Here is a 22,258-nt window from a genome sequence, read left to right on the forward strand (position 1 = left end):
GAAAGAACCCACAGAGAATCAGGAACCCACACAGAATGGGCATTGAGAGAGCGGAAACACCAGGGGGTCCCACCCCAGACCAGGCATCCGGCACCCAGGCCTCGAGCTCTCCATTCCCACCCTTTTTGGGGAGCCAGGTCCCCCTCACCTGGAAATGAGCCAAGCCACACTGAGGAAATGGAACTTTATTTCCATAAATACAAGGTAACGCCCATTCAAGGGTAGCTAAAGGAGGGGCTGGGGCCTCAAAGAAAGTAGGCTCCCAGGAAGTACCCCAACACTGAACATAGGGACTGGGGGATCCCCAAACCTGAGATGGGCCTCGCAGGCCACAGATATTCCCCAACATTGACACTTCAAGAATGGAACTGTACCCATAGGGGAGCCTTGGACCCCGCTCTCATGGGTAGTCCTTCCTGGGGGTGAGAGGGCTGACAATGGGGGAGTTCAGCGGGAACAGAGTAACAATGTCCTGAGCAGCCCGGGAGGAGACCCCTGTGGTGGGCAGGCTGGGTTCCCCTCCTGTACAGCCAGAGATGGAGGAGCAGCCATAAGTTAAAAACCTGGTTTCTCACTTCCCACCCTCAGCCTTGGGAGGATGTGAGAGCATGGAGCCACCCCCAAATGAAGACATGAGAAGGGGGAGACCAGGATTTGTCATTCACAGAGCAGAGGGGTCTGAGCCCTGGCCGGTGGGGGCAGTGTGCAAGTAATGACATGGTCACAGGCGCAACAGAGCCTGGCAGCTGCTTTCCAAGGCCAGCACTTGGTCTCTGGGCTCCCTGGGGATGCCCTCAGGAGAGCCAGGGCTCGATGCAGGTCTCGTAAAGGGTGTGGTTGGAGTGCCAGGCCGTGTGGGCAATCCCAGCCATGGGACACCTCACTATGGCCCCCCGGGCCAAGAGAGTCTTCAGCCCAAAAGAATCCCGAAGATAAACCTTTGAGGGGTAAAGGGGCATGGGAGAAAGACACAGGGAGAGACAATGTGAGTTCCTGCTGAGTCTCAGGCCCCTTCCCAGGGTGAACCCCTGAGCTCATGAGTCAGCAGTAGGGAGGGCTAGAGAACTGGGATGGGCATGAAGAAATCCCAGGGACTCACCAGTTGTTCCTCCATCTCCAAGACTGTCTCATTTGCGTCATAGAAACCAAAGAAGCTACAAAGAAATGGGGGTGGGCCATTATCAGGAGAGTTGGAGAAAATCAAGGTGGGGTAGGATCCTTTAAGAACTTACAGCCTGTTGGGGAGACAGGCAGCAGGGAGAACACTCAAAATACTTAATTGGACATTATGCACCCCATGAGGTGATGCACAGAAGACACGGCATCACTTCGCTGAATTCCCAAACTGAGGGACATTCTACAAAATAGATGGTCCATACACTTCAAAAATATCAGTGTCCCAGACAAGAGGACTTTGGTAGTGTTCAAGATTAAGAGAAACTAAAAAGACATGAAAACTAACACACGATCCTGGGTTTGATCTTGCACTGGAATTTTTTTCCCCCTAAAAAAGACAGCCCAGCCAGCGTGGCTCAGTGGTTTGAGTGTCGACCTATGAACCAGGAGATAACAGTTCGATTCCCAATCAGGGCACATGCTCAAGCCCAGTGAGGGCCCAGCTCAATCCACAATGTGGGACATGCAAGAGGCAGCTGACCAATGATTCTTACTTCATCATTGATGTTTCTATCTCTCCCTCTCCCTTCCTCTCTGAAACCAATAAAAATATACTTAAAAAAAAAAAAAGACCATTAGGGCCAGGCCAGTGTGGCACAGTGGTTGAGTGTCAATCCATGAACCAAGAGGTCACCAGCTCAATCCCCAGTAGGGGGTGTGCAAGAGGCAGCCGGTGGATGTTTCTCTCTCATCGATGTTTCTCTGTCTCCCTCTCCCTTCCTCTAAAATATCAATAGAAATTTTTTAAAAGATAATTAGAAAAATTTGAATAAGGTCTATAGAGTACCATATCAATGTTAATTTCCTGATTTTTATAATTGTATTGCAGACATATAAAAAAATGCCCTGTATATAGGAAATATGCACTGACATACTCAAGTTTTAGGGATAAAGAGATATTATGTCTTCAACCTACCCTCAAACGGCTCACACACACCCAGTAGGGGGCGTGTGGGAGGCAGCCAACCAATGATTCTCATCACTGATGCATCTACCTCTCTCCCTTTCCTTTCCTCTCTGAAATACATATTTATAAAAACTAGGTGACGAGTATATGAGTTTGCTTTGTACTACTTTGGTAACTTCTTAAGTATGAGATTGTTTCAAAATAAAAAGATCTTAAGCCCTAGCTGGCTTGGCTCAGTGGATAGAGCAGACGTCCTCAAAGTACGGCCCGCGGGCCACATGCGGCCCGCCGAGGACATTTATCCAGCCCGCCGGGTGCTGCTGCCTGTCCTGCTTAGCAGCCGACTCGTCCTGGGCCCTCAGTGCGCATAGGAATTTGTTCATTGTTTTTTTTTTTAAACTATAGTCCGGCCCTCCAACGGTCTGAGGGACAATGAACTTGCCCCCTGTTTAAAAAGTTTGAGGACCCTGGGATAGAGCATCAGCCTGCGGACTGAAAGGTCCCAGGTTCAATTCTGTTAAGGGTACATGCCCAGGTTGAAGGCTTGATCCCCAGCAAGGGGCATGCAGGCAGCAGCGGACCAATGATTCTCTCTCATCACTGATGTTTCTATCTCTCCCTCTCCCTTCCTCTCTGAAATCAATCCTATATAATAAAAGCCTAATATGCTAAGTGTCTGGTTGGCAAAGCATAATATGCTAATGATATGCTAAGGCCACTCAACCACTTGCTATGATGTGCACTGACCACCAGGGGGCAGACAGTCGACTGGTCGACCAGTTGCTATGATGTGCACTGACCACCAGGGGGCAGGCGCTCCAACCGGTAGGTTAGCTGGCTGTTGGGTACCGGAGGATTGGGACTGAATGAGATGGGCCAGACATGCCCTGGAGCCCTCCTGCGGTCCCTCTCCAGCTGGCCAACCTCCCGCGTCCCTCCCCGGCTCCGATTGTGCACTGGTGGGGTCCCTTAGCCTGGTCTGTGCCCTCTCACATTCGGCCTGGCGGTGGAACAACCAGTTGCTATGACATGCACTGACCACCAGGGGGCAGATGCACAACGCAGGAGCTGCCCCCTGGTGGTCAGTGCACTCCCACAGGGGGAGCGCTGCTCAGCCAGAAGCTGGGCTCACAGCTGGCAAGCGCAGTGGCAGTGGCAGTGGCGGAAGCCTCTCCTGCCTCCGTGGCAGTCGGACATCCCCCAAGGGCTCCCAGACTGCGAGAGGGCGCAGGCCGGAATGAGGAGACCCCCCACCCCAGTGTACGAATTTCGTGCACCGGGCCTCTAGGAAAAATATATATTTAAAAAATTTTAAAAGGTCTGAACATGTTTTTTCATTAAGAATATATAACTGGCACGAGCATTGAGTGGATGCTGGCAATTAATAACTGAATGCTAATAAGAGTTAAGTCCAATGGGCCACAGGAGCAAAGACAAAAGCCACTGCCTTAGTGTAGAGCAGGGGTGGGGAATCTTTTTTCTGCTGAGGGCCATTTGGATATTTATAACGTAATTCGATGGCCATACCAAATTATCAACTTAAAATTTAGCCTGCTGTGTGTGTTTGGTCAAACATTTAATTAACTCACCCCTAATGCCTTGGCAAGGCCAGACCAAACGATTTCCGGGGCCTTATCTGGCCTGCCCGTTTTAGAGCACCCTTGGTTTAGCAGGGGTGGGCAAACTTTTTGACTCGAGGGCCACAATGGGTTCTTAAACTGGACCGAAGGGCCGGAACAAAAGCATGGATGGAGTGTTTGTGTGAACTAATATAAATTCAAAGTAAAGGAGCGGAGGGGAGAGCAAGAGAACCCTCCGCTCTTTCGGCTCCGCGGGCCGGATAGAACAGCCGAACGGGCCGGATCCGGCCCACGGGCCGAAGTTTGCCCACGGCTGGTTTAGAGCATCAACAAAGGCTTCCCCACGATGAGCCTGGACTAGGGAAGGCTGCTCCAGGCCAATGGAATGCAAGAGCAAAGGCGCAGAGGGGAGGCGCAGCTGGGTCCCGGGAGCTGGGTTGGAGGCCTGGAGGCCATGGGGAGAAGCTGGATTTCACCCGGCTGGGAGAGCAGCAGGGCACATAGACCTGGATTTGCTCTCCAGCTCTGCCACACTCCCCACTGTGTGCAGCTGGGCATGCCACTTCTCCCCTGTGTCCTATGTAAGAAATACCTCCTTGGCAGCGAGGAAGGAAAACATGTGGCTAACAGAGAGATAGCCTGACTTCACCACTTACTAGCTCCATGAACATAAGCAAGGAATTCCATCTCTTTGCACCCCAAGTTTCCTAAAAGGTTGTTTTTGAGAATTAAATGAGCTTTATTTAAAGGTGCTACGTAACTGTGAGCTATTACTATCTTTATAGGGTTGTAGATCTGAAATGAAATGTAAAGAAATCCCATCTCTTACTATTATTATAAGGGATGTTACTCCTTCACTCAAAACCCTCCAATGTCTTCCCATTTTACACAGAATATACAGTCAAGGGTCGTGGTTGCTGGGGGCCAGGGGAGGCTGGGCTGGGGAGTTCGTGTTTAATGGATATGGAATTTCAGTTTGGGAAGAAAAAAAAAGTCCTGGAGATGGATGGTGATGATGGTCACACAATAATGTGAATGTACTTCATGCCACTGAACTGTGCATTTACGAATGGCAAATTTTGCCCTGGCTGGTGTGACTCTGCTGGTTGGAGCGTCATCGGTACACCAAAAGGTGGTGGGGTTCAATTCCCAGTGAGGGTACATAACCAGATTTTGGGTTCGAGCCCTGGTCGGTGCACATATAGAAGGCAATGGATCTCTCTCTCTCTCTCTCTCTCTCTCTCTCTCTCTCTCTCTCTCTCTCTCTCTCGGCAACAGATTGATGTATCGCCCGCTCTTTCTCTCTCTCTCTGTAAAAATAAATACATACATAAAAAATGGCAAATTTTATGTTGTGTATATTAAAAAAAAAAAAAAAGAAGTTAAGGGCCTTACTTTGCCCTACGAAGGCTCAACATAATGGCTCCCTGCTACCTCTTTCAACCTCCTCTCCCACTCTCTCCCCAGCTCCCTGTTCACACAGCCCCAGGGTCCATGCAGGTACTGTCCTTGTCCCTGGCCTACTCCCCCACACTGTTGCACAACTCCTTCCCTGATTTCCTTCCGCCTCAGCCTCAGCACAAAGGGCAACTCTTCCTAGAGGGCTTCTCTGGCCACCCCCTAAAACAGGCTCCATTCCTGACAGCCGTTCCCCTGCCTTATTTCACTCCTACTTGACACAGACAGTTACATCTGTTATCTGTCTCCCCCACTAGAATGAAAGGTACATTACAGCAGAGACTTCTTCATTGACAGCTACATTCCCCAGGCCCAGAACAGCGTCATGGCATGCAGTGCTCAATGAGTGACTACGGAGGTCAGTGACACCTCAGATCACTCAGGAGATCTGGAACTGCGGCTCGCACATAGTGCCACGGAGACCTGGGTTTCCCAGAGGAATAGGACAGAAGGGTTGAGTAGGAGACAATCGCAGCAGACCAGGAAAGTAAAAGAGGTGGTAGGAAATGGATTAAAATGGCATGGAATGTCTACACACATTGTACCAATGTCAAGTTCCTGTTTTTTTATACTGTGCTATTGTTACATAAGATGTAACCATTGGGGAAACTGGGTGAAGGGTACACAGGACCTCTCTAAACCATCTTTGCAATTTCCTATGAATCTACAATTATTTCAAAGTTAAAAGTTTTTTATAAAACTAGGGGTGGTATGCCCTAACCAGTTTGGCTCAGTGGATAGAGCGTCGGCCTGCAGACTGAGAGGTCCCAGGTTCAATTCCGGTCAAGGGCATGTACCTGGGTTGCGGGCACATCCCCAGTAGGAGGTGTGCAGGAGGCAGCTGATCGATGTTTCTCTCTCATCAATGTTTCTGACTCTCTATCCCTCTCCCTTCCTCTCTGTAAAAAACCAATAAAATATATTTTTAAAAAAACTAGGGGTGGTAGGGATAGAGAGGAAATAGAATCAGTAGGATGTAGTGACTGGCTAGATACAAGGGGTTGGGGGATGACTCCCAGGTTTGGATCTTGGCTGACAGGCATTAACTGAACAGTGGGACCAGTTTTAGGTATGCGATGAAGATTGATGGGGATTAGGGGGTATCCTTAGTGAATCTTCAGGCCATGCAGTCCCTTGTTACCTGGACTGCCAAGGGGTAATAACACCATCATCAGGGCCTCCGATCAGCACCATGCGGCCCACGCGAAGGAAGTTCTTCCGCCATGCTGCAGGTTGGGAAGAAGAGAACCCGAGTCAGTCACAGGGGCCAGGCCAGGTTGGAGAGGGGAACATAGCAGGTCAGAAAAGCAGAAAATGATACCCAAGTGGAAGCCTGGGGTCTCACCAGTGGCATTGGGATGGTCTCTTTCCCCATTGATCAGGGCCAGGAAGCTGCTGGCATTGAGGTACAAGTCATCGTGGTGGGGATCTGGGTACAAATAGCATTTAGAAAGATAATCAGAGAAGCAGGGAAAGGAGGCAGGACCGAGACTGGAAGACCAATCAGGAGGCTTCAGTAATAGACAGGTGAATAGTAATGTAATGCAACAACAATAATAATTGTGAACATGACAGCAAACACCTTTACCTACCACCTACTATGAGCCAGATACTGTTCAAAGTATCTTATACTCATTAATTTATTTAATGCTTACAACCATCCTATGAGGTAAGTATTATATTATTCTTTTACAGATGAGGAAAACTGAGTCACAGGAAGGTTAAGGAACACCCGAAGTCACCCAGCAGGGTCATACTTCAAACTTCAGTAGCCTGGACCCAGCATCCATGGTCTTGAAAAGCACCTTAGGCTTTTGCACTCGGCCCACTGCTTGTTTCTGTAAAGGAAGTTTCACTGGAACACAGACACATGGCTGCTTTCACACAGGCGTGCCAGACGGAGGAGTTGTGACAGAGACTATACGGACTACAAGACTAAAAATATTTACTATCTGGTGCTTTAAAGAAAAAGTTTGCTGACCTCTGCACCACACGGTACTTTCTGAGACAATAGCTGATACACATAAAGCATTTTGTGCTCAATAAATATGTTATCACTGTTATTATTGCTATTGGCTATGGTAGAGGGGGGAGGAGCAGGCCCTAGCCTCCAGGGTACCCCTCCATGGAGGTCCAGGTTAGCATCCCCTACTCACCATGCCAGTAGTTGCATATGGAGAACTCTTGCCCCCAGGGGCTATAGCAGATCCGGTAGAGGTTAGACCTCATGGAGGTAGGGAACAGCCACTTCAAGTAGTCCGTGTCTGGCAAGAGAACAGCAGCGCCAAGTAGATCCAAACCTTTGTGCCCCCCAAACTCATGGCCCCCTATGAAGCCCACAGTTCCCACTCACCTCCATACTGTCCCATCTGTGGGGAGGAGAGAGAGATGAAAGAATCTACATTGTGTTCATCCATCACGGAGAGCAGTGCCCGGCACACCAGGCCTCCTGCAGGCAGACCACCACATGGGCAGGGATTTAGGGACAGCCAGGCCAACAGTCTCCACACTGCCTCCCCCACCACAATGTACACAAGGAAGACTGAGGGCCAGACAACACAGACAAGTCCTGTGGCAAAAGGTCCCTATCACGTAAATGACAGAACCAAGAGCCAGACTTTGATTCGGGGGCTTTCTGACTCTAACTCTAGGGTGTTTTTTACTGCCCCTCTCACTATCTCTTAGGTCTGAGAACCATGAGTAATGGGGAAGGGAGGGGGTAGCACTGTGTCCACTGAGGACACACAGAGGTGAGACCCAGGGGCTGAGGGAAGTCAGAAAAGGAGGGCTCAGGCACCAGGGCCCTGCTGGACAGTGTGGTTCAGAAAAGGGGACTCTAGGAAGTGTCCCTCAGATAAGGATCAAGCTTCAGATAGTGCTTATGATTAGGGGGGCACCTACCCTGCGAGTAGCAGATGAGATGCACCCCTTGAGGGGCCTTTGCCATGATGGGGGCCACAGCCTCTCGGAACCCTTGCACCTGTTCCCACAGGGGCCGCAAACTCTCTCTCCCATCGAAGAGATCAAGCACCGTCACCATAGTCCCAGGGTGTGTCTGTGGGAAGGGGCAATGCTGCAACTGGGGATGAACTGCGAAGCCCTCCACGCCACCCTGGCTGCGCCAATGCCTACTGTGCCCTGCTAGAACCGGGGATCTCGTCCCCCACCCAACTCTCCCCAGTCCAGCACTAGCTCCCGAGGAACCGGGCAGGCCACGCTTCCTCCCTAGCCACCGTAGACGCCTCCAACACCCCGCAACCAGGTGTCCCCGGCCAGACCTCGTTGATGTAGCCCAGCAGGTGGCGGAAGCTGTACGAGCTGTCAAAGAGCCCGTGCACCACGATGACCGGCTTGTAGGAAGCGCGATGGGGCGCGGGGGCTGCAGGCAGCAGCAGCAGCGGCGGCAGGAAGGGCAACACGAGCAGGATCCCCGCAGGGGGCAGCCGAGGCCCCCGGAGCCCCAGCATGCTCTCACCTGAGAAGGGGGATGAGGCTCGTGAGCGATGACAACGCCCCCTACCCTCGGAACAGACAACGCGCTATCAAGCCTCTCCCGCCCGGGCCCACCCCAGGTCCTGGTCACAAAACAGCCAACTTTTAACTTACTCTGTTCCTCTCCCCACAAACACACCCCCTACCACGCAGACGCAGCGACGCGCACCCGAAGCCCCGCCCCCAACTCGGCGGAGACCGGGTGCTCCCGCGGGGACCTCCCTAAAGCGTAGTCCCCGCCATGCACCACCGGGCTTTTGCAGGAGGGACCTCTGAGCAGCAGCCAGATCCCAGGGAGGGCGCACACTCCCACCGGCCCGGCTCCGAGAGCCCGCCCGCCCGCTGTTTACTTCTCCCGGGTCTGGAAGCCCTGGGGGGGGGAGGGGCGGGGGGGAGGGGAGGGAGGACGGCGTGCACCCGCGAGTGACAGGGGGAGCGGGGAAGCTGCTCGGGGTCGCGCTCAGCCGTCATTTCCGGGGCTTTCCCTGGCAACCGTGCCAGAGTCCCAGGCAACGCAGGCCGGGGACCGGAGGGACCATGGAACTTTCCATTGCGCCCTAGGAGCGGGGGAGGACATAGGCAGAGCGATCCATTTTGACAGCGAGGAGAGGAAGAAGCAGCAAAGAGGTCCTGCGAATAGAGAGAAGGCCTTCGCCCCAGTGCCCAGTTCTGGGGTCCGGCTCCGCAGGGAACTCGACGTTCTCTCCCGGGGAAAGGCAGTCCTCCGCGCTTCGCCGTCGCCTGCTGAGGGCTGGAGCCAGTCCAGGCGAGCCCCACCCCGCCCCTGCCAGCTCGCCCGGGTCGGCCTCTTACAACTCTTGATTCTGAAGTGCGTGTAGTGCCTTGTCTCCCGAGACGCGGAGAGTCCTCCTGGCCCCTCGAGCTAAGAGCAGCCTGGCCCAGTTTCTCCTGCCCTACTCTCCGCAGCTCCCATAAAGGATCCACCCCTAAGGGGTGGAGGGCTCCCGAGGCGGCTCTGACTCACGCTTGCTAGCGTGGTTTCGACCAGACTTTCAACCAGAACGACCCCCACAATCTGGCCCTTAGCTGGGAGCTCCTGGGGCGGCTCCCACCCAGACCCTCCCACCAGGCCAGACTTCCAAGCCCCAGGCATCCCCACCTCTCCACCTGTGACCATTACCCAATAACCATGAAGAAGTTAATGAAAAAAATGAACTCACTATGGCCAAGCGGCTAAGCTACTAATGGTAAGCAGGTTGAGGTATGAAGAAATGATTCTATTCTTGTTTTAACTTAAACTTTGGAACTTTTTAGTCCTGCATCAATGCCTGCATATACCTCAGACCTCCAGACAACTGAAAAACTACTCTGATATCCAGACCACCTGACATCCAGTGTGAAGACCGCTGGTCATCTAGAGCAGTGGTCAGCAAACACATTAGTCAACAGAGCCAAATATCAACAGTACAACGATTGAAATTTCTTTTGAGAGCCAAATTTTTTAAACTTAAACTTCTTCTAACGCCATTTCTTCAAAATAGACTCGCCCAGGCCGTGGTATTTTGTGGAAGAGCCACACTCAGGGGGCCAAAGAGCCTCATGTGGCTCGCAAGCCGCGGTTTACCAACCACTGATCTAGAGGATTACCCATCCAGAAGCTAAGAATGAACTGATTCTTCTGAAAAATGTACCCTATAAGCTTTTCTTTCTTTTCAGGAACACTCCAAGTATTGCCTAATTGTGTTACCAGTTCACCAACCCTAAGATCCTTGGATAAATCTTTGCCATTTATTTCTATCAAAGCCTCCAGACACTTACTGAGTTTCTTGGACACCAGGAGCCCCAGTTAGAGCTTTTACTTAGCATTTAAAGGTGTTTCTCTTCAGAAAAGAACTTCCCAGATTGTCTAAACCCCTCCCTTGTTCACAGGATCTTTGTCCGTCTAAAGTAGTTCCCAATCACCAACTTGAGCTCTGAGTTTTGTAGAATGAGGATGAGGTGGTGGTACAGGTTGGGGCTCACACAAACACCATAAAAACCAGAGTGAGGAGCCGTGATTTAAATCTCTGCAGCCTGAGGCCCAGCTGAGGGTCTCCGTACAGCTAGCTCTGTAGTCTCTGTTCAGATATGAAGGGGAAGCACACAGCCCAGGAGAGTGACTTTGTGTCTTGGCAGGTGGGGGAGGGTTAAGAAATGGATCTGAACACTGGCAGGCCCAGGAACTCTAAGAAGCCCATAAGCAAAGGGAGAAAAGGTGATCAAGTACATCTTTCCAAACCAGTGGCCAGAAATGAGCTGCCCCTTCACCTCTCCCTCTCCCAAAGTGCTTTAGCTCCTTCACCCGGGGAAGAAAGTATCAGTGCATCCCCCAAGCTTCCCCTCCATCCTGCCCCCTCCCATGGGGGCGGGTTGGGGGGAGTTTTCTCCCAACTGTTACAGCCCAAGCCTCCCACTTTACTTCCCCGTTCGCCCAGGCCTGGGTGGCAGGTTGAGGCTATAACCCTGGGAACTTTCCAGGCCATCACAGGTCTCAACTCTGCATATACACCTTCCTCATACACAGTTGTCTCCTGAAGTGAGGAGACTAGGGGCAAGAATTTGAGAGGAGATTCTGGGACCTGGCGGGGGCTCTGGGGGAAGCTGGGGAAGGAGAGGCCTCACTGGAGTGAGCCAGATCTGCAGGGAGCTGGGTATTGAGTCTGTGGAGCACCTACTCAATTCCTCCCACAGCTGATCACTACAGCCAGTCTCAGAGGGGCAGGCTCGAGTCTAGAGTGTTCTCTCTCCCTCCTTCCTTTCCTTAGTCCCACCCACTTTGCCTGGTCTTGCTTGCCTCCCTGTTTCCATGACAACTCCAAGGGAGCCCAAACTGGGGGCTTGAATGCTGGGGTGAGAGGAGGAGAGACGAGTGGGGGTACGTCTGAAGAGCTCCCCCAACCCCGCCTCGGTCCCTTTAAGCTCTCCCCCTCCCTGTTCTCCCTCTGCCCCCCCCCTCCACCACCACCCTCCGAGGCTGTCTTCTCTCCATCTCTTGCGCTGCTGGCTGCGCAATCCCTGCACCCAGACTCTAGCTCCAGTTGGAGACCCCCGACTCCAGCTACAGAGACCCTGACCCAGCGAGACAGAGACTGCAAGCATGTCATCAGAAAAGTCAGGTAAGAATCCACAGCAAAACCTCCCACTCCCTCTACGGTCTCCTAACCCCCCTCCCCCTCCCCTCTGCTCCAACCCCCTCCCTTACCTCTTCCTAGCGGGTTCTATCCAGCTCTCAGCCACCTCTAACCCCCCTCCTCTTCCTTCTCTTCCTTTCCTCCTTCCAGTTTCAGCCTCTGTCCTTGCCAACGTGGGCAGCAGGGGGTAGGCTGAAGCAGTAAGGGAAGTAGGAGAGTGGCTTAGCATCAGCCAGGTGCTGCAGGGATATCATCGTTGGGAGTGACAGATGGCACTGTCTGGCATGGGGACATCCAGTGGGGAAGTATGGAGACACTATCAGATGCGGGTTGTTAGGGGAGTAAAATCCAGCAGACCCTTCTTTGTCAGCCCTAAAGAAGCACTGAGATTCCCAGAGAGGCTGGGGCGCCCCTCCCCCTGAAGGAATGGCGGGGTGGACCGTGTCAGCCTGCATGGCTTGCACAGTGTTGAACTGACACATGTTAAAGCAGTGTTGCATGTCTACATGTACCCGCGCAGGACTAGCTCAGAGAGGCAGGCCCGAGGCAGCCACAGCCAAGCAGCAGCGGGCTCCGCTGGTGAACGCTGTGGGCACCGTGCTGTGAAGAGCAGAGAGTTGTGGCCTCAAAACTAGATAGAGAAACAGAAGTGGGGGAGCACAGATGGCCTAGATACAAGCCCACTCCTGCCCCCAAAATGAGATGGCTTCTCACCTATCTCCTCTGTCTCTCCCACTGTCTTCCTCCATCCCGGACCCTCTATGTTTCCCCCTAACCCTCCCTATCTCGCTCTTATCTGCCCCTGGACCCTCGCCTCGGCTCGCCGCCCCAGGGCTCCCGGACTCAGTCCCTCACACCTCTCCGCCGCCCTACAACGCCCCGCAGCCGCCCGCCGAGCCCCCCGCCCCGCCCCCGCAGGCGGCGCCCTCCGCGCACCATCACCACCACCACCACTACCACCAGTCGGGCACCGCCACCCTCCCGCGCCTCGGGGCCGGCGGCCTGGCGGCTTCCGGGGCCTCTGCTACGCGCGGGCCCTCGTTCTCCGCCACTCTGCCGCGGCCCCCACACCATGCCCCGCCCGGCCCGGCCTCCGGGGCGCCCGCGCCCGGCTGCGCCACCTTGCCCCGCATGCCACCCGACCCTTACCTGCAGGAGACTCGCTTCGAGGGCCCGCTGCCCCCGCCGCCGCCCGCCGCCGCCGCCCCGCCCCCGCCGGCACCCTCGCACACAGCCCAGGCCCCCGGCTTCGTGGTGCCGACGCACCCCGGGGCTGTCGGCACGCTGCCGCTGGGGGGCTACGTGGCCCCCGGGTACCCCCTACAGCTGCAACCCTGCACTGCCTACGTGCCGGTCTACCCCGTGGGCGCGGTGAGTGCGGCGGACAGGGGCCTGGGAGGGGGGAGGGCGCGATGGGGACACCCTGGGGGCTGGTGGGATAGGGAAACCGGGCCAGGGGACCTGGAGGCCCTAGGGTAAGGCCTAGAGAGGTGGGGGGGGGGGGTGAGGAGAGGGCTAGGGAAAGGCCTGGGGGGAGGGGGTTCTGGCAGTCAGTGAGGTCAGAGACCATGGCCTGGGAGGGGGAACAGAACAGTTGAGGGCGCAGAAACCCGGAACTGAGTGAGTGGGGAGGCCAGGTAGGGATCTGGAGAGAAGAAACAAGGTTTGAAGTGAGGCGGGGCAACGCCGGAGGGGCGATACCTTGGGGGAGGGAAGTTGGAGAACCCAGAGGATGTAGGGTTACCCCGAGGATATGGGGTTAATGGCAACAATGAAGGGAGGAGAGGGGCCTAGGTGGAATGTATGGGTGTCCTGGAAGCAACGTGAAAGAATTGTGCTTTCAAACTCGCTCTTCCAAAAGCGGAACATTGTGGGGCCCAGAGAGGGTCCGCATGACGCCGTCCCCCCTTCCATACACAGCCCTATGCAGGCGGGACCCCAGGGGGCGCGGGAGTCCCCTCCACGCTGCCCGCGCCGCCGCAGGGCCCGGGGCTGGCCCTGCTGGAGCCCAGGCGCCCGCCGCACGACTACATGCCCATCGCCGTGCTGACCACCATCTGCTGCTTCTGGCCCACGGGCATCATCGCTATTTTCAAGGCGGTGCAGGTATGTATGGGGCGTTCGGAGAGGAGGCTCACTCGGGTTCTTATCCCCAAGGGGCGGGCGTCTGGGAGCAACTTAGAGGGGGGCTGCGGCCTGCGGGCTGGCGGGCGGCAGTTCTCTGACCCGCTTCCCCGCCGCCGCCCGCAGGTGCGCACGGCCCTGGCGCGCGGAGACATGGTGTCGGCCGAGATCGCCTCGCGCGAGGCGCGGAACTTCTCCTTCATCTCCCTGGCGGTTGGCATCGCGGCCATGGTGCTCTGCACCATCCTCACCGTCGTCATCATCATCGCCGCGCAGCACCACGAGAACTACTGGGATCCGTGAGGACGCCTCCGGCCCAGCGCCGCCCTGCGCCCCTCCACCTCAGCGCGTCCTGCAGTCCCGCCGCGGACCCCAGGGGCGCCCTGCACACCCGCCCCCGGGGCTGCCGGACTTGGATGCACCCCAAACTCGGCCTCTACCGAAGCTCTCGCGGTGCGGGCACGCTACGAATCCAGTTCCTCAGGAACCTCGCCAAAGCCCACACTCCCAAGGACGCCGCTTCCCTGGATCCCAGCCCAACACCAGGCCCCAGTCGTCCCAGACTCCCCTCCCCCATAAAAGCAGCGCCCCCAGGGAAGCTGCCGGAGAGTCCTTCGCGAAGCCCGGAGACAAGTCCCGCAAACCCCGCCTCCTCCATAGGCTCCGCCCCGGCTCTGAAAAACCCCGCCTCCAGGTCGGCAGGCTCCGCCTTCTTTTCCTCGCGGGGTGCTTCGGGCCGGTGTTTGGGTTTGGGGCACCAGGCTTCGCCCCAAACCGACAGACTCCCGTTCTTGCAGCGTGAGGACCCAGCCTCGGCGTAGCCACGGCCCACGCGCACTCCCGTTTTTGCCAGCAGTTTCTCGTCTCCTACACCCGCGTCTCCACCCCGTTTCTTGCTAATCCCAGAACCTCTATTTTTGTTTTGTTTTGTTTTTTGGAATGAAATTTGGGAGGCTCCCAGTTTAGGACCTTTCACGCTGGGATGAAGATTCCCTGCCGTTCCTTGTAAATATTCCCTGAGCGGCCGGCAGAAGGGAACCCAGGCTGCGGGCCTGCCAATGTCCGGGGGGAGCCGCCCGTTCCCGCTCCCCGGCAGTCCCCGCCTTGTTCTGATGTGTGTGAGTGTGTGTGTGAATTTCTGAAAGCCAATATTAAAGAGTCTAAGTGGATTTATTACCCGGAATTCCGATGGCTACAGCCTAGCAAAGACCCTGCTCTTTTGGTTCGCCCTTTCATCTCTTCCCATTTCCCCTTGGGGTTGTGGTGGGGAAGGAGACTGACAGGTCTCAGGACAACAGAGAGACACACACACACACATGCAGCGGGAGGGTCCCTGGGATCCTGCCAGGAAAGATCTTGGGGTCCATTCTCGGGGAGGATTTCCTCCCGCAGCACATCTTTTCCACTCCCTACCCCACTGGGCTTCAGGCTTTGGAGAGGGAGAAGGTACAAGGAGACCCAGGGATCTATCCCCAGAACTCCAGAAAGTCAGGAGGGAAGGAGAGGGCAGACCATTCTGAAGATGTTGGTCAGAGATAGGGTGGCAGGGGCAGAGAAAAGATGCCAACTGCCCGCAGGTGTCCCTGCCTGCGGGCTGGAGGGTGGCAGACTATTTGAATTGGAGACCTAAGTGGTGTGTTGTACCAGTACAGGGAAGGCAAAGGGAAAGGGCTGCGGAAACCTGTCTCAGTCTATTCCAGCTGCTATCACTCAATGCCAGAGGCCCGCGGGCTCATAAACAACAGAATTTATTTCTCAGGGTCCCAGAGGCTGGAAGTCTGAGATCAGAGCGCCCAAGAGCAGGTGAGGGCCCTCTGTGGCTTGCAGACTTCCCATTGCATGCTCAAGTGGCAGAAGGGGCGAGGGTGCCCCATTCATGAAGGCTCCACCCTCAGAACCTAATCACCCCCCAAAGGCCCCCTCTTTGCACATTAGGATTTTACATGAAGTTTGCAAGTAACATATTCAGGCTATAGCAGGGCCCCAGGGAGGAGGTCAATAGCCTCTTAAACCCAAGTGAGCTTGTGGTCCTTGCCTACCCTGAGGTCCGCCAGGGGCCTCTTAGGGAGGAGAAAGGGACACAAGCAGTGGGCTTGGTCTCTTCAGTTGGACACCTGCAGGACATGATCCTACCCTGACTCCATGCATTCATACAACATGCAGATACCACGCAGAGTGCTGATGAGACATTTGCCGAGACAGCAGATGAGAACACTGACCTCATGCAGTTTACCTAGAAGGAAAGCCATGCACCAGGATAAGAGATGTGGGAGGAGGGTGTGGAAATCACGGGGAACATTTTTTTAGACATTTCAGGTTGAATGTGCCTTCCTCATCAAACTTTTTTTTTTAAAAAAATTTTGTAATTGATTATTTTAGAGAGAGAGGAAGGGAGAGGGAGAGAAACATTGATGTTAGAGAGAAGCATCAATTGGTTGCGTCCTGCACATGAACCTGCAGTCTGGGTATGTCCCCTGGCCAGGGATCTAACTGATGGCCTTTCGGCGCACCTGCACCGGTGGACTCTCAACCAGCTGAGCCAGCTGAGACACTCTGGCCAGGGCATCACCAAACTTCTTGAAAAAAGAATTCACATTTGCAACCTCTACTTCCTTACCACTTACTCATTTTTACCCCTTGCTGCCTGAAAAAGGGAACATTGTTGTCACAGATGTGTCTCTGTCTGTCTTTCTTTCATACTCACTGTTTCTTAACCCTTTAAAATCTGCTCCCACTCCCTACTCTACTGAAACTGCTCTCTGAAATAGTACCCAATGACCAGAAATTATCAGGAGCCAAAATCAGTGGCATTTTCCTGAATCCTCCCATGTTTGTTTCTTGACCTTGGATTCCTCACTCACCCAGGCAGGGTTCAGGGACAGGTCATCTCTCCCCCCTTTACCTCCATACACACCTCTAATCATCTTCCTCCCACTGTTTTTCCTCCTCCCTTCCCCTAAGTGCCTGTTCTGGATTTTTTTCCCCCCTTATTTGGGAGCTTCCCTTGAAAATCTCATCCACTCCAAACTCACACATCATTTATTTCTTTTTTTTTTCAAATTATAAGAGAAAGTTTATTTAGAAAGTCATAGACTCGTAGAAGAAATGGGCTCAGAGGGGAAGGGAAAGGTATGGGTGTGCTTCCCAGAGGAAGAGCTGCCCAGAAGTAATTTCTAATGCTTCTCTGCTATAGACTGAATGTTTGTGTTCCCCCAAAATTCATGCTGAAACTTGATCCCCAATGTGCTGGTGGGACCTTTGGGGGGTGCTTAGGTCATGAGGATGGACTGTTATGAATGGGATGAGTACAAGAAACTACAGAGAGCTCCCTTGCCCCTTCCACCAAGTAAGGACAAAGTTAGAAGACAGCTGTATATGAATCAGAAGTGTCTCAGCAGACACTGGATCTGGTGGTGCCTTGATCTTAGACTTTCCAGCCTCCAGAACTGTGAGAAATAAATGTCTGTTGTTTATAAGCCATCCAGTATATGGCCTTTTGTTACAGCAGCCTGAGTTGGTTAAGACATTATCCAACCTATATGTTTATATGCAGACACCCTTCCATGGCCTGTGGAACACCTCCACATGGACCATGCTGCTGGTCCTCTAAACTCAGCATGTTCCAAACCAAATAGATGAAATGCCACTGAAAACCTGCTTCCCTGTCTCTATTATTGGCACCATTTTCCCAGGCCCCTTATCTGAAAACTTGATGCTATTAGAGGATAGTTCCCTGAGTCGGATGGGGAGGGCTGTCTCCTCCTTGGCTCTTGTCAATCTCGTAAGATTTCAGATGAGCGACAGCAGTATTATAGCAAAGCAAGCAGATTTATTAAGGTAGCAAAGCAAGCAAATTTATTAAAAATACACTTGGCATATAGCATAAGTGGGCACCCAGCTAGTCTGAGTGCCCTGCCTGGTGGAAGTTTAGAGGTTTTATACTTTTCTGTCTTCAGGTTTAAAGTTTCCTCTGCCAGATATCTCGGGCAACAGACTAGATTTCAAGGTCCTCCTTTTACTTTGTTGTGGCTTTTTCCAGAATTTATGATGACATCTGGCAATTTTATCTGGGCAAGTCCCAAGACTGCTGACTTCTTTGTTCAGTGGGTGAGATAAAACTCTCCCTCTTTTCCCCCTCCCCCCTTTCCTATATTCTCTGGTTAGAGGGAGAGATATAAACCATTTTCTCTCAAGTGTCCTTGGTTGGGGAAGATAAGGTTGTGACTCACAAGTTAGCTGCAAGCTGCCCAACTGGTTGGCCTTGTTTAATTTTCTTGTCTCAGTTTCTCCTTCCACTTGCCCAGGAATTTTCCTAGCTTCTTACTATCCTGCCACATTCCCTGCTCAGAGACTTCCATTGCTAAAGTCTTTTAGGGTTGATGAAAGAGGATGGTCTTTTCTTCTGCAACCGTTTCATGCTGACAATGGCCATAGTCCCTGACTATGTCGGGTGCAGAAGTCTTTCACTGCCTGAGCTAAGGGAGACCAAGGAGTGGGATCTGAGACTGGAATACAGAGGCCATTGGCTGATTCTTCTAAAGTAAGGGTGGGCTGGAATTCTTGAAGTGTCATCATCTTGACATAAAATTGCTGTTTTCTGAAAGTGACAAATTTGACAAGAAGGTTAGTGGAGGGAAGTCAATTATATTAAAGCCTAGTCATGACATTACTTATCTGTAACAGGCTTTTGTTTCTTGAAGAGGAGCTTGAGGTTCTCCGTAGGTTCACAAGAGTAGGTCTCAGGTTGAGGTTCCTATGGGGACTCACAGGAAATAGATTACACTAGATAAGTGGACCCCACTGGGTATCCCTGGGAGCTTTACTATAGTTGGGGTGCTTACTAGGACTTGATGTGGCCCTTCCATCTGGGATATAGTTGGGACTCAGGCAGTTGTTTCCTCCTGCCTCCTCCTGTTCCCCTAGTTTAGCTTGTTGGTAGTCTTTATCGGGGGCAGGTAGAATTTTGTTTCCATACACCTGTAATGCTTTCTGTACTGTCCTAGATTAATGGTGTAAGATAACAGAACATACATAATTTATTTGTAACTGGACAATCAATGGGTCCGTGCTGCCTGTCACTACTTGAGCCAATTAATCAGAGACAGGGTTGAATCATATATGAGCATTTATTCCAATAATGCTGGCATTCACAAAAATCTTCTCTGCATCCCCCATAAACCAGATGCCTATATTGGGTAAAACAAAGATTGCATGGGGAAGTAGGGATTACAGACATGGGGAAGTAGGCTATGAAGGCTGGGTGGGCCCCATTGTTTGGGCAACAAGGTTGTTAATCTTTCCACGATGATAGTCAGTTCTTGAATGAGAATGGACCACATTCAAAGATTGACTCCCAGGTCTATGCCCTACCTGGTTGGGCTCAGTGGATAGAGCATAGGCCTGAGGACTGAAAGGTCCCAGGTTCGATTCCAGTCAAGGGCACATGCCTGGGTTGCAGGCACGATCCTTAGTGTAGGGCGTGCAGGAGGCAGCCAATCAATGATTCTCTCTTTTTTTTTTTTAATTTAATAAATCTTTATTGTTCAGATTATTACAATTGTTTCTCCTTTTTCCCCCCATAGCTCCCCTCCACCCGGTTCCCACCCCACCCTTTGCCCTTACCTCCCCCCACACTGTCCTCATCCATAGGTGTACGATTTTTGTCCAGTCTCTTCCTGCACCCCCATACCCCTTTCCCCCTGAGAATTATCAGTCCACTCCCTTTCTATGCCCCTGATTCTATTATATTCACCAGTTTATTCTGTTCCTCAGATTTTTAATTCACTTGATTTTTAGGTTCACTTGTTGATAGATATGTATTTGTTGTTCATAATTTTTCTCTTTACTTTTTTCTTCTTCCTCTTCTTAAAGAATACCTTTCAGCATTTCATTTAATACTGGTTTGGTGGTGATGAACTCCTTTAGCTTTTTCTTAACTGTGAAGCTCTTTATCTGACCTTCCATTCTGAATAATAACTTTGCTGGGTAGAGTAGTCTTGGTTGTAGGTTCTTGCTATTCATAACTTTGAATATTTCTTGCCACTCCCGTCTGGCCTGCATAGTTTCTGTTGAGAAATCAGCTGACAATCGTATGGGTGCTCCCTTGTAGGTAATTAACTGTTTTTCTCTTGCTGCTTTTAAGATTCTCTCTCTGTCTTTTGCTCTTGGCATTTTAATTATGATGTGTCTTGGTGTGGTCCTCTTTGGATTCCTTTTGTTTGGGGTTCTGTGCGCTTCCTGGACTTGTAAGTCTATTTCTTTCACCAGGTCAGGGAAGTTTTCTGTCATTATTTCTTCCAATAGGTTTTCAGTATCTTGCTCTCTATCTTCTTCTGGCACCCCCATAATTCTGATGTTGGTACGCTTGAAGTTGTCCCAGAGGCTTCTTACACTATCTTCAACTTTTTGGATTCTTTTTCCTGTTTTTTGCTTTTCCGGCTGAGTGTTTTTTGCTTCTTTGTATTTCAAATCTTTGACTTGATTATTGCGTTCCTCTAGTCTGCTTTGGGTCTCTGTATAATATTTTTTATTTCAGTCAGTCTATGTTTAATTTCTAGTTGGTCCTTTTTCATATCTTCAAGGGTCTCGTTATATTTATTGGCCTTTTCTAGGATATTCTTTTTTTTTTTAAATACATTTTATTGATATTTCACAGAGAGGAAGGGAGAGAGATAGAGAGCTAGAAACATCGATGAGAGAGAAACATCGATCAGCTGCCTCCTGCACACCTCCCACTGAGGATGTGCCCGCAACCAAGGTACATGCCCTTGACCGGAATCGAACCCGGGACCTTTCAGTCCGCAGGCCGACACTCTATCCACTGAGCCAAACCGGTTTTGGCTAGGATATTCTTGAAGAGCCTTATAACCGTGGTTTTGAATTCTATATCCAGTCGTTTGTTTTCCTCCATTTCTTTCGTTTGTGATCTGTTTCTTCATCTCCCCATTTTTCACTGCTTCCCTGAGTTGGTAGAGTAGCTTTGTGTGCTAGGTTTCCTATATGGCCCAGTGGGTCGGCCTCCCCAGTTAACCTGAGGTGGACACTCTTGGTGCACCCCTTTGTGACCTGTGTGTACAGCCTTCTTGTAGTTAAGTCTTGATTGTTGTTGGTATCACTGGGAGGAATTGACCTCCAGGCCAGTTGGCTGTGAGGATTAGCTATGTCTACACTGGGAGATTTTCAGTGCTGGAGACAGCCTTATAGGATTAGCCTTGCCAAGTTGCAAAAGCCTCTGTGCTCAGCTTGGAAGGGGTGGAGTCTCAGGGCAGGGCAGACAGTCTTGGCTTCCCGTCAGCCCTGCTCTTGCCCGCAAGTCTCCAGACCTCTGCCTTCCGCGGTTCCCGAGTTTCCGCCTTACAGTACAGATTTCCCCCGTAAGAGCGTGGGTCCCCAGGGGCTCGCCCGGAACTGCGGTTCAGTGCAGTCGGAACTGGGATTCAGTGCAGTCAGGAGCTTCTGACTCCCTTCTGCTATGGATAGCCTGTGGTAACCTCCGCAGTCAGTCTTTGTGCACACTCGTGCCTCCCGACCCCTGCCGCCGCGGCTCCCCTGAGTCTCCGAGTCTCCATGTGCCTTTCTCTCCACCTGACAGTCCAAACTCCCCCTGTATGAGCCTGGGTCCACAGGGTTTCGCCCGGAACTGAGGTTCAGTGCAGTCGGAACTGGGGTTCAGTGCAGTCGGGGGTTTCTTTCCCCCTCCCGCCAGAGAAAGACAGCCAGGAACTCCGCCACCCTTCCTCTCTGCGCGCACGTGTCTCTGTACCTCAGCTCTTTGCTGTTCCTTCTCCATGAGCTTTCCTCTTTCCTTCTAGTTGTAAAATTTCCACTCAGCCAGCTTTCCTGTGGTTCTGGATGGTGTCCGTTCTATCTTTTAGTTGTAGTTTTGAAATTGTTGTGTGGGGCAGCAGTTTAGGTGCTTACCTATGCCGCCATCTTGGTTTCTCCCAATGATTCTCTCTCATCATTGATGTTTCCATCTCTCTCTCTCTCTCCCTCTTCCTCTCTGAAATCAATAAAAAAATATTTTTTTAAAACGAAAAATGATACGCTGCTGTAAAAAAGAAGGAATTCTTACCATTTGCAACAACATAGATGGAACTGGAGAGCATTATGCTAAGTGAAATAAGCCAGTCAGAGAAAGATAAATATCACATGATCTCACTCATTTGTGGACTATAATGAACAACATAAACTGATGAACAAAAACAGATCCAGAGTCAGAGAAGCATCGATCAGATTGTCAAACCTCAGAGGGAAGGTAGGGGAGGGAGGGGGTAAGGAGAGATCAACCAAAGGACTTGTATGTATGCATATAAGCATAACCAATGGACACAGATACCAGGGGGCTGAGGGCATGAGTGGTGGGGGGAGTAATGGGGGAATAAGGACAC

At 52.1% G+C, this 22,258-nt stretch overlaps 2 protein-coding genes across 12 annotated transcripts; one reads left to right on the forward strand and one right to left on the reverse strand.

Annotated features, from left to right (window-relative positions):
* Nucleotides 1–170: 170 nt before the first annotated feature.
* On the reverse strand, nt 171–12,932 carry PPT2 (palmitoyl-protein thioesterase 2). Of its 11 annotated transcripts, none has more exons than XM_080665845.1 (9): nt 12,894–12,932; nt 8,400–8,596; nt 8,023–8,176; nt 7,475–7,570; nt 7,278–7,385; nt 6,467–6,550; nt 6,263–6,347; nt 1,100–1,154; nt 171–938 (listed from the first exon to the last, which is right to left on the reverse strand). In XM_080665845.1, exons 2-9 carry the CDS (start codon nt 8,586–8,588, stop codon nt 795–797), a joined length of 915 nt encoding a protein of 304 aa, XP_080521971.1. In that variant the 5' UTR covers nt 8,589–8,596; nt 12,894–12,932; the 3' UTR covers nt 171–794. The 11 variants fall into 11 exon arrangements, with proteins under 11 accessions (XP_080521971.1, XP_080521963.1, XP_080521966.1 ...); XM_080665837.1 differs by lacking the exon at nt 12,894–12,932 and adding an exon at nt 11,816–11,937; XM_080665840.1 differs by lacking the exon at nt 12,894–12,932 and adding an exon at nt 11,816–11,937 and having other exon boundaries at nt 6,443–6,550.
* Nucleotides 11,471–15,044, forward strand: PRRT1 (proline rich transmembrane protein 1). Its single transcript, XM_080665849.1, has 4 exons — nt 11,471–11,729; nt 12,577–13,115; nt 13,665–13,850; nt 13,995–15,044. The coding sequence occupies exons 1-4, from the start codon at nt 11,711–11,713 to the stop codon at nt 14,169–14,171; spliced, it is 921 nt and encodes a 306-aa protein (XP_080521975.1). The 5' UTR covers nt 11,471–11,710; the 3' UTR covers nt 14,172–15,044.
* The last annotated feature ends 7,214 nt before the right edge of the window (nt 15,045–22,258 follow it).

This window comes from Plecotus auritus (genome assembly GCF_963455305.1).
Source record: "Plecotus auritus genome assembly, chromosome: 4".
NCBI lineage: Eukaryota > Metazoa > Chordata > Mammalia > Chiroptera > Vespertilionidae > Plecotus > Plecotus auritus.

What these genes read in the sequence shown, in the direction of transcription:
- PPT2 (XM_080665840.1), bottom strand. Translation starts at nt 8,588, where the DNA reads ATGCTGGGGCTCCGGGGGCCTCGGCTGCCCCCTGCGGGGATCCTGCTC. An exon ending in TCTCATCTGCTACTCGCAGG is followed by an intron (nt 7,571 to 8,022) that starts GTAGGTGCCCCC and finishes GTCTGCCTGCAG; the next exon opens with GAGGCCTGGTGTGCCGGGCA. An exon ending in GACCCCAGGCTTCCACTTGG is followed by an intron (nt 6,348 to 6,442) that starts GTATCATTTTCT and finishes CCCAACCTGCAG; the next exon opens with CATGGCGGAAGAACTTCCTT.
- PRRT1 (XM_080665849.1), top strand. An exon ending in CGGTCTACCCCGTGGGCGCG is followed by an intron (nt 13,116 to 13,664) that starts GTGAGTGCGGCG and finishes TTCCATACACAG; the next exon opens with CCCTATGCAGGCGGGACCCC. An exon ending in CTATTTTCAAGGCGGTGCAG is followed by an intron (nt 13,851 to 13,994) that starts GTATGTATGGGG and finishes CGCCGCCCGCAG; the next exon opens with GTGCGCACGGCCCTGGCGCG.